At 44.3% G+C, this 11,508-nt stretch overlaps 1 protein-coding gene across 1 annotated transcript in view; it reads left to right on the top strand.

Annotated features, from left to right (window-relative positions):
- The first annotated feature begins 9,645 nt into the window (after positions 1-9,645).
- The window catches only part of SKOR2 (SKI family transcriptional corepressor 2), a 56,616-nt gene continuing 54,753 nt past the window's right edge, over positions 9,646-11,508 (top strand). The window contains 8 exon segments of the mRNA XM_074286115.1: positions 9,646-10,012; positions 10,014-10,526; positions 10,528-10,550; positions 10,552-10,795; positions 10,797-10,907; positions 10,909-11,263; positions 11,304-11,410; positions 11,412-11,508. The exon segment at positions 11,412-11,508 is cut by the window's right edge and continues 351 nt beyond it. Coding sequence (XP_074142216.1) covers positions 9,689-10,012; positions 10,014-10,526; positions 10,528-10,550; positions 10,552-10,795; positions 10,797-10,907; positions 10,909-11,263; positions 11,304-11,410; positions 11,412-11,508 — 1,774 coding nt within the window. The 5' untranslated portion in view covers positions 9,646-9,688.

Here is an 11,508-nt window from a genome sequence, read left to right as displayed (position 1 = left end):
AGAGAGAGAGAGAGAGAGAGAGAGAGAGAGAGAGAGAGAGAGATCCAAGTAATCACCAAGGCTTCCACTTTTTATTATGATATGGTTTCCCATTTCTGAACCAGAACGTAAGTACTTCTGAAATATAACAGAAAACTCTCTTTGGTGAATTCAGAACAGTCATTAACATTCAGTTTTAAGTGAATGTTAACAGTAAATAAAGAAATCTCTTGATTGTAATAGTGGTAACAAAGCAATAATTACCCAGTAGGTGGTCATCAGTAATGATAAATGTATCATTATTACTGTGTGAGTCTGGGAACTAGGTTTTGGAAACTACTTCAGACTTTTTAGTAGCATGGCTGGTTACAAAGCATTTCTTAGCCTGCAAAAGCCATATAATTTTACACACAATTTAGGTGAAAATAAATTTAAATCTGTATATTACATTTTTAATTTCAAGTTAGTAATTAAAGTTGGTTCATTATATCTCCTCTGAAACTCTCAGTGCTCATCTCAATGGTTTGTTTGTACAATTTGTTTCTAAGACACCCAAGGTTACATGGTTCTAAAAGATGGAAAATTTAATTATTTGCCAATATTAGGAGTTTGCCAATGATAACATAATGTCTTTTGAAAAAAGTTTGGGATAATACCTCTTATGGTCTGGTTAACTCTGCTTTTCCTTTCAATCTTTAGGCCACATTGAGGAAGGCCTAGTTTTTAGTTGCCCCCAAACCTGCTAACTTTGTTTTAAATACATGGAAATATACACTTTCCCCTTTCTTGGTTCCATATTTAGTTTAATTTTTTTAGGGGAAAATCAATAACTCAGAAGTCACTCCCACTCTATCTTTCTCAAGATTCAATTTGGTATTATCTATGGCCACCTTTTGCTAACATTAACAACTTTTGCAGTCAGGACGAAAAGTCAAGAACAAGGAGATCTATGAGGCAGCCTGAAAATCCATGGTGATGATTCAACGGTGTATGTGAAAATGGGATCAAACATTACAGGAAAACACAGAAATGTCTGGTATGAGAGAGAGAGAGACAGCTGGAGAAGCAGAGACAAAGTTAGAGACAGAGGAAGGGAAAGGACTCTTTATTGAAAAATTTAATCAAATGTGCATTTCTACTGAATGGATGTTGAATTTGGATCCATGTCATTTCTCTCTCAGAACATATCAACAGAGGATCTTTAGTCCCTCTTCCTCACTCCCTCTGATTGTCATCTTGTATTCCTCAAACACTGAGATACAGTTCCATACCCTATTTCCCTTTCCTTAGTCTCACTTGCTCCTTAAGCCAATGTAAATGTATGCCTTAAAGAAAAAAGCTCTTTTTTAAAAATTCCTCTCATTTGCTGTTGTTAGCAGTAGCTCGAGTCCTGTTGCAACGGGGGACCCTCTGGCAGAAATCTTCAGGAATACTCATCATAGTTGTCTCCTACAATCTCTTTTTCTTAGTCCAAGCTCTCCTTTTCCCTCTCCCCTCTTTCTTTCTCATCTCCCTTCTTTAAGAGTGGCAATCGAAAGAGAAGAGCATCTTGCCTCGTTATTCATTATTATAGCTGCATCTTTTAGACGTGTCTTCGCCAATGAAAACTCCATGTAGATGCCTGTCCTTTTGTTATGTCTGCCTAGGTTATTCAGGAGCAGAGACAAAAGCCTGAAGTGATGTGATCTAAATGAGCTCTGGGGTTTTCCAGATGGGACCACCTCTATTTCAAATGCCCCCCCTTCAAAGTCGTGGGGAGGGTTGGGGGTGGGTGTGGGTGTGCTTTTCCTTTTCTGTCTATGCATGCATACATACATATAGAGAGAGCAATAGACATTGGTGTATTTATTCTGCAGACTTTGTGGGTCCTCTGTTCATGTTCTATTTGAGTTTATTCAATGTGTGTGTGTGTATCACATATGTATGAAGGCTGTGTGTGCATGTGTAATCTCTGAATGTGTACATTTAATCATCTCAAACTAGCATTTACTGAACATTCACCAGAATTCATGATGCATGTGTATTTCCTGTTTATTACAGGTCATCCTGGCTATACTTACATGTATGTACTCACAGGTACTGTATTATAGGTTTTTATAAGATTAGCATAAAACCATGGACCTCCTAACATAAATATGATATCCATTTACAAAATGTCTGCTAACACCTTGACCTTAGGATCCCCAAAACCACTCTCTTTAGGTTCCTTCTCTCTGGCTTACCAGTTTTCTCTACAATGAGACTTATCTTCATAAGAGAAAGTTATGTATTTTCAAGAAAGGATTGACAGGAATAAGAAGAATATGCAAAAGTGTTGCTTTTTTCATGTTTTGGAGGAATGTTCTGGGACTGATATTGATGTTGCCCATGGTTTTGAATCTGTGATTCCTTTCCAAAAGAAGCTGGAAGATGACTAAGGAGAAATCCTTTTGTATTTGCCAAATTTGCCCATTATTAGTTTAGCCTTGTTGCCTAAGGTCTTCTTTACATTCTGGTCTGATTCTAGAAAAAAGTCCTAGACAAACCAGAACTCTCTTATAGAGATTTTAGTGAAAAATCAAGAGATCAGAAGAAAACAAAACTTTAATTCTTTAGTGACATTGGTAAGTGCCAAGTTCCCAATCTCCCAGGCTGGGACCTTTCCTAGTGAAACAGACTAGAGCAGCAGCAGGAGAGCTAAAGACTTCCCTTCTGATAGGACTGATAGAAGAAAGGGCCTTGGGAAATTAATGGTCCAGGTGTGCAAATGGGAACTAAATGTGTGCCACATAATTATCACGGATTTAGCTACTATTCTTCATTATCAGCGGATTTTGCCAGTTAATTTTGCTATCAACTGGTACAGAGCAAAGAAAAGACGCTCTATACATACTTAGCAGAATCTTCACCTGGAGCCTTCACAATTTAAGAGGCTTTTTGCAGCAACAGGAACAAAGTTTTAGGAAAAGGGGGAGGGGAGGAATCTTCTGATTAGGTAGTCAGAAGTTTTTACCCCTTCCAGGAAAATCTGATATTTCTCGAAAAGAATATAAATTCATCTATTTATTAGTTTACTAAGAGGCCCTGGTGAGATTCCATCATCCTGCCCCACCTCTCTTTGAACATTCTATCTCCATTCTCAAAGGAAGCTACTTGTCTCATATTCATTTCTGGAGTTGGGTCCTAGATCTCAGTCTAAATTTCCCTTTATTCAGATGGAGTTTAAAAGAGATATATTTTAATAAATTACCTACTGTATCCCAACATAGAAATACAGGTAACAGAGTTAACATGACAAATAATAGTTTTGCGTAAGTGCCATTCTACCTTTTCAGCACCAACCCTACGACATTATTTTAGTTAAAAAAAAAAAAAAGAATTGAATGTAGAAAGATTTGAGATTTATCTTTTTCTTTTTTTAATCTGGATCTTAATGGGGATTAAAATCTCAATACCCATGCTTAGGGAACTAAGGAAGCATCCAGATATTCAAGGATATCTCTGCTGACCAGAATCTATGATATTTACTTGTGTTGGAGCATTTATCTTTCCCGCTTGTCGATGCAAAAGCAGTGGGAAGAAGAGGATGCATTCCTCAGGCATTAATGAACCGACAAGCAATGTAGAAGGAAGGACCTACAGTTTTAGATCGTCCCCTTCCCTGCTTCTGAAGCCTGAGAAGCAAACAAGGGCTCTGAACCGAGAGCCTTTGCGAGGTCTCCTGCTGGGCGGGCTGCAGGCCCCATATCTTCTGCTGAGCTTTGACGGCTGTCAGGGTCTGCTACGCCTCGGGGGCTGGAAACTGCATCAGGACCACGGATAGCTCCCTGCAGCCTTTGGACTCGGGGGCTTCAGACAGCTTAGTAGGTTGTAGTCCCCAGCCGATAGCCCGAGGAAAAGATTCCCCGAGTCAGTGTTCTGAGGCCAAAAAGAGAGATCTATGTTAGCTTCATCTTTGAGGAGGCAACTAGAAACACTGGACTAGGCTACTAGCCCAGATTTCTAAAGGAGCCCAGCAAAACCTGTGCTGATTTTGTCACCCTTTGGAGTTCGGGGGGAGAAAGGGGTATGGGGAAGGAGTAGTAATTTGGTTTGTGGTTTTTCTTTGGGTCCGATTCTTAGTTTCTCTTACCTTGCCCTGGCCTGGGTAAACCGCAGCCGCTCGGAACAGAATAAGGCAGGAAATGTTTTCCGCGGAGCGGTGATAGATCATGCAAACGGGTGACACCAGTTTAACCAATAAAACAATTTGAATCAATTAGCTGGCGAAGGAGAGTCCCGAAGTGTAAAATGCACGTCAGCTAGGATAGGAAAGCATTGATTAAAATGTCACCGACCTGCCGCTTCCCAGACAGCGCAGGTCTCTTAAGTCAGGCGAGTTCAGACGGGACCGAGAGACAGAACACCTGCAAAATGCAAGTCCCTAGCTCTGGGATCAACATCAAGAACACTGATTACTGGCTGATTGTTGGGATCGAAGAGAAAAAAGATATATCACTCTTTCGAAGTTGATTGTACATTCAACTTCTGCAAAGTACATTCATATGCTTCAGTCCAGTATCCTATATTGAAATGAAAGGGGGGGGGGGGAGAAAAACGGGGAAGAAAGAATAATCTTCGTAACACTGATTCCGTTAATGAATTTCATCTAGATGAAATCAATATAACACCACACATTTTTATTAAAGTTTCACCCTTCCCCCAAAAATTGTAGAAAAGGATATTACTCTTATTTTGAATGGTACGCTCTTATTTTCTATAAAATGTCAACATACCTTGTTTTAATGGGAAAATTCTTCCTCTCCTCATCACTTAACAGCCTCCTGTAACTTGAAGGGATTGCAACTAACTCAGTATCTGTGATGAATGAATGCCTAAGACTTGATAAGCGAGTTGTGTGGGATTGAAGGGAGACATTTTTAGTTCATATCTTTTATTATCATAATCATCATTATTAATTTAAAAGAGAGGGAAATGCTTTCTTTCGTTAAATGACACATTACAATTAGAAAGGATTCTAAGAAGAAAGCGGTGAACCTGCTGCTACAAGAAACATTTGCAACTGTGTGGCAGGTCAAAGCCACTGTGACTCTCAGAGCACCTGCAGTGCTGGGGTATTTCCCTGTGGTAGGAAACAGAAGTGAAAGTGCTTCTCTTTTCTCCCCATTTCGGTGGTGCAATCCGCCCTGTTCCCAGACATCCTTTTCGTCAGGCTTAAGCTTTCTTCCTATCAGGAGCAGATCGCCAGTGTCTAGGAGATAAGAACATTAGATGAGCTAGGGGCCTCCCTTCTTGGAAAGTCACAGACCAGAGAAGAGGGGGTGGGGTAAGGAGGGAAAGAAGTATCAGGACGTGTTCTAGAAACCTTCTGAAGAGCCAGTAACCTGGATCACGGAGAAGGAAGGGCTGTGTGTGAATGACAATGGCACTTTTTTGGCAAATGGGATATACAGGAATGAAGCGTGAGTTTTTATGCCTTTTAGATTTGGGGGTTTGGGTTTTTCCTTTTATCTATTGGGGGAGGTTGATTTTAAACCCTATATCTCCTTAAGGGGACCTTAATTTGTTGCGGTGAGGATTTTTTTAAATCAGATTGAGAAATGGTTTTCGCCTTCTGACACTTTCCTCGTACAAATACGGCAATTCCCTTCTTCGAAACTAAGACTTCCCTGAACTTTTTATTTTCAATGTCCCTAACTCTTACCGAGGCAACAAGATGTTACAATCCATTTCTGCTTCAAGTCAAGAATTCCCCTTGGTTTTATTGACCTTCTAAGAAGTGTGAGGTTTCACACGTTTATCCTGGTATTTACCGATTGGTTTTACTGTCGATAGAATAAATGAGTCCGGTGCGGGCTACTTTATAAGTTCTCTTATTGTTTGGTCGACTTTGCCTTTGGTTTATATCTTAATATGGCTGTTAATTTTAATATCCAACCCCATCCCCTCTGCCACCAAATAGCATTTTCAAGTTTTGTAACAGACGAAAAGATCCAGTTGTTTTCTCTGCAGTGAATATCCACTGGCTAATGTCCCCGAACAAGTATCTTGTTCCTTTCCTGATAAAGTAACCAGTATGTAATATGTACTCTGAACAGCTGGTCAATTAAGAAGCAATATATTGACAACTGACTAATATCCGAGAGTGTTGCTTAGTTTGCTACACGAAGCACGTTTTTTTGAAATTCTAACTCTGCTTTTTTTTTTTTTTTAAATTTCTTTTCCTCCAAGGAATGTTTGTAAATGATGCCTGTGGACTTCCCCCCCCCCCCCAAGAACTGGCCATTTGCGCAAGCGATATATCTTGGTTTGTGGAACTGCTTCTATTAATTGTCCCGTTTGTTTCCCTCCTTGCTCTGGTTCTGATGTTTCGTGTAGGAGCTTGAGGTCATTTTAAATATGATAGAGAATCAGTGGTTATTTCCAATCTAGACATGGTGCTATGTACAGGCAGAAGTGTCCACGCTTTTCTTCACACTTTAATAAAGGAAACAGTCTTGAAAGTATAGAAAATTATCTTTTAATAGTCTTGTTTTGAATGCGATTCATATTTAACAGGTAGGAGATGTCAGGCTTCGTTTTGTTTTGTTTTTCCAAAAATTCAAGATATTGCAAAGAATTAAGGACCCTATACCCTTTTATTTCCTTTTTCAGTTTCCTGCAAGGCAGACCAAGTTCGATACACTTTGTGTTTGTAGACAGGCGTGCTTTGTCATTTGCTAAGGAATAGAGTTAGGCTACGGGCTTCGGTGTAGCACTAAAAGATTCATTCATGACTCCTGTGAGTGTGGCGGGGAAGAGGAGGTGGGACGCTTGGGAAGAGGATGGTAGAACTAGTTGCAGGCTAAATTGGAAGCTTCGATCTACCAGGTTGGGGGCCTCCCTAGACTTAGTTCGCCTAGATGCAAGAGAACAGTTAAGTTTCCCATCTCCAATTCAGCTCTTCAACTTGAGCACCATTCAGGCTTTTTCCTTTTGGAGTGAGATAGTTGTTAGTTGGTTAGGTGTTTGCTTTCGTGCTTACTGAAAAAAGACACCTCCCTCTCCTCTCCTCCACCCCTCGCCCCTGCGTTCTCCATCCACCCAGACTCTCTCGCGCTCTCTTTCTCTCCCTGTAACATGCCAGCCCTTTAATGTGGAGTGTCAGGGAGCCGGTGACGTCACCCTGCCCGCTGGGTGGCGTCCCCTCGGTCCGACACGAGTTCAGAGACAAGAGAAAGGCGCTTTCAGGCAACGCTCAACCTGGGGCTCTGCTTCGGCTTCGCGCGCACCCATAGATTATCTGGTAAAAGGGACTGAACCGGCTCACAATTTACAACCGCCATTCTCCACCCTGCTAGGGTTATAGTACCATTAACGCAGAGGAGTGCCTGGATATGACTGGAAACCCTGCAAGACTCCAGCCTGCCTGATTTGAGGACATGCTTTGATGCTTCCCCTCTGAGTCCTCCTGGAAGATGGTCAGGAGGACACACGCGTAAAGAAAACTAGTATTTGGGAGGTAATTATATCACCGCGGTCACTGCGCTTGCGGGATAGACAGGTCTAGGTTAATTATTTCAGGTCACCAGGAGTTAGGTTTCCTCGAGGAGAACTGGAAAGGGGAACTTGGGACTGTTGTAGTTCACTAAGGAGCGCGGAGGAAGAGTTTGAGCTTGTATTATTCAGAGAATGGGGAAGTTAGGTACCTACCTTTCTTAGTTCCAACTAACTTTTTCTCCCCCAGGAGCTTTCCTTCCCACCCCAACCTCCATTTTAACCTCTCTCTTCTTTGCTTCTCTACTTCCGCAATAGTTCTTGAGTTTGGGGTAGAAGTCGAAAGAGACGCGCGAGGGTCATTGATTTTTTCGCCCTGTCTATTCATGTTAACATTTTCTTGTGCCTTTATATAATACAGCTACAATCAAACGTGTGTAGTGTCACTTCCCCGCGGTGAACTTGACGTTCATATTGTTGGGAAGAATATTTTCACGTTATCCCAGGATCTTATTAAGATAAAAAGAATCTTATTTGAGAACCAGCTGCTCATTGCAGGGCTATTTGGCGAAAGGTGAACTAGTTCTGCTGGGGCCCAGGCATAGCGGTTTCTTGAATTGCCATTTAACTACCTGTCCACTGGAAATATTGTCTCTGATCCATGCGAAGTGACAAGCTATGTTCCTGTCTCGTTTGAACATGTCTAGGTCTGTTCCACTATCCTGAAGGCCACGGAGCATAATGAAAGCTGAGAATGAAGTAGGCGATGTGGCAAAAGAGTCAAGATCACATGGAAAGCCAAGGGGAAGGGTCTGAATACCACTGCTGGGAGGGAGCGGGGAAGGGAGCCGTGAAATTTCTAAATAGAGAGAACAAACGCAGTGGCTACTTTATCAAACGGTGGTCTCGCGGAGCCCAGCGCATTGATACCCAATGCAGAAAACAAGTAATGACTGCAAAAGCGTTTTGCTTCAAGAACTACGTTCAGTAGTTCGTTGTCTTTTTTTTTTTTTTAATCTGGAATGAAACTCAACAAAGAAAACCTCATCTCAATAATAAAGGTTTATTTCCCTTGCTTTTAAAAATATATTTAGTTCAAACATCTTTTGGTATTCAGCTCACCTGAGATGGCACTTGGAATTTTCTCGTGGATTCCAAGTACCTCAGGTACGCCAAGATTCACTTTCTTCAAGATTTTTAGTGATCCTAAGAGTGTTTACAGAAGACGATCTGTATCAGTGTTTGCTCTTTTGCGTTGTACAATCATTCAATATGGAAAATATATCCCGTATTCAGAGCTTAGTCTCAGCCGTTGAAAAATGTTAACAAACACATATGCCTGTATTTTGCTTGTTAACTGTTGTGGAAGTTGGAAGCAAACATTTTTAGATGATCTTGAACTCCAAGAAAAACCAGAATTGCCCTAATAGGCAAATGGTGGTTGGTAACTGAATTGGAGGAGGGGAGGGGAATGTAAAAGCAAAATTAATGTTAAACGAATGGTTTTTAGTCAAACATAATTTCTTCACTTTTTCCAAATGTTAAATAATTTTTTTTTAATTGTTGGCCCTCAAACTTTCAATAGGGACATTCCAAAAGCCTAATTTTGTTTGGTTATATTGAATTGTTTTATCTAGATTATGAATTTCTCCAGGTTAATCGCATGAACTACAGCCCATAACTTGTCTTAAAAAGCTTGTTGGGTAGTTTTTTCTTTTCCCACCAAAATAAAATTGATATGTAAGAAATTAGTAGTAGTTTCTCTAAATTTTCTATGAGCAGGTCCCAATTTCCCAAGCTTTTTTTTTTTTTTTTTAATACTAAGACTGCTATTAGCTGTATTTATTATTTTGCAAGCCAGTTTTGGCATGATCAGCTTATCTTGAAAGGTCTCAAAAACGCAGGAGGGAAGGAAGAACTCAGAGCACTTTAAAAAAAATAAATAAACCTCTTGGTATGTTGAATTTTCCTCCTAGCTGTTTTTAATTGAGTTGAAAAAACACACAGAAAAAATAATCCTTGCTTTATAATGCGTTTTTTTATGAAAAAGAGGAAAAATAAATGTGTTCTAGAAGCATGATAGTATTGTAAAGTATTATCCTATCCCAGGTCTTCCCAACAGTAAGTGATCACTATTTTCTCAACTAACAACTCGTTTTAAACTAAAGTGCCCCAAGATCACTGTTTTCTTTTTTATTTTGCAGTCTACAAGCAAGACCAAGTCGAGTCCATTCGAGGACATACAGTTGAAGAGATGGCCACAAGTCCTCTTCCAGGACCCAATGACATCTTGCTGGCTTCTCCATCCAGCGCATACCAGCCTGATCCCTTGAGCCAGCCTCGGCCGGGCCACGCCAACATGAAGCCCAACCAGGTGGGCCAAGTAATTCTCTACGGGATCCCCATAGTGTCATTGGTGATTGACGGGCAGGAGAGGCTGTGTTTGGCCCAGATCTCCAACACTCTACTGAAGAACTTCAGCTATAACGAGATCCATAACCGGCGGGTGGCCCTGGGCATCACTTGCGTGCAATGCACTCCAGTGCAACTGGAGATTCTGCGCCGGGCAGGAGCCATGGCCCATCTCCTCTCGCCGATGCGGTATGATCACCAAAAGGGAAGCTGAGCGCCTTTGCAAGTCTTTCCTGGGGGAAAATCGGCCTCCTAAACTGCCTGATAACTTTGCCTTCGACGTATCCCATGAGTGCGCTTGGGGCTGCAGGGGCAGCTTCATCCCCGCGCGTTATAACAGTTCCCGGGCCAAGTGCATCAAGTGCAGCTATTGCAACATGTACTTTTCGCCCAACAAGTTCATCTTCCACTCCCATCGAACTCCAGAGGCTAAGTACACGCAGCCTGACGCCGCCAACTTCAACTCCTGGAGACGCCATCTCAAGCTCACTGATAAGAGCCCTCAGGACGAGCTGGTCTTCGCCTGGGAGGACGTCAAGGCCATGTTCAATGGGGGTAGCCGCAAAAGGGCTTTGCCCCAGCCGGGCTCGCACCCGGCTTGCCACCCTCTCAGCTCTGTCAAGGCTGCAGCGGCAGCGGCGGCAGCGGCAGCGGCAGTGGCGGGGGGCGGAGGGCTGCTGGGGGCCACACCTGCTCGGGGCACCGCCCCCCACCGCCGCCGCCGCCTCCCCTGGCAGAACTGGCCGGCGGCCCGCACTCGCACCACAAGAGGCCCCGCTTCGACGACGACGAGGACTCGCTACAGGAGGCCGCAGTGGTAGCTGCCGCCAGCCTCTCAGCCGCTGCCGCCAGCCTCTCGGCCGCAGCTGCTGCTGGCAGTGCCGGAGTCGGCGTGGCCGGCGGAGGAGGAGGCGGAGCGGGAGGTGGCGGAGTAGGGAGCGTTGGGGACCGGAGGAGCCGGGGGACCCGGGGGAGGCAGCAAAGGCCCCCGCAGCTATCCTGTCATTCCCGTGCCCAGTAAAGGTTCCTTCGGGGGAGTCCTGCAAAAGTTTCCTGGCTGTGGGGGGCCTCTTCCCACATCCATACACCTTCCCCGCCGCTGCCGCCTTCGGCCTATGTCACAAGAAGGAGGACGGGGCCGCTGGAGCTGAGGCCCTGGGTGGAGGCGGAGGTGGGGCAGGCGGAGGTGCTGGTGGGGCCCAGAAAGCAGGGCTATCGGGGCTTTTCTGGCCTGCGGGTCGCAAGGACGCCTTCTACCCGCCTTTCTGCATGTTCTGGCCACCCCGGACCCCCGGCGGGCTTCCTGTGCCCACCTATCTACAGCCCCCTCCCCAGCCCCCGACTGCTCTCAGCTGCGCCCTGGGTGACAGCCCGGCCTTGCTGCGCCAGGCCTTCCTGGACTTGGCCGAACCAGGCGGTGGCGGAGGGGGGAGGAGGGGGAGGAGGTGCGGGAGGAGGAGGCAGTGGCAATGGAGGCTCGAGTTCAGAAGCCCCTCCAGCTCCAGGGCAGCCACAGCCACCCGCGGGTGCTAACGGCGCAAGCTCCGGGCAGCCACCTCAGCCGTCGGGGGGGAGCAGGCACGCGCGAACCTCTCTTCGAGTCGTCCTCTGGCAGTGGAGACTGCAGCGCGGGCTCCACACCTCCGGCCGAAGGAGCAGGAG

The sequence above is a fragment of the Sminthopsis crassicaudata genome, chromosome 1, assembly GCF_048593235.1.
Source record: "Sminthopsis crassicaudata isolate SCR6 chromosome 1, ASM4859323v1, whole genome shotgun sequence".
In the NCBI taxonomy this organism is placed as follows: domain Eukaryota; kingdom Metazoa; phylum Chordata; class Mammalia; order Dasyuromorphia; family Dasyuridae; genus Sminthopsis; species Sminthopsis crassicaudata.
The sequence above is the reverse complement of the archived record's forward strand: the minus strand, read 5'-3'. Positions and strand labels throughout refer to the sequence as shown.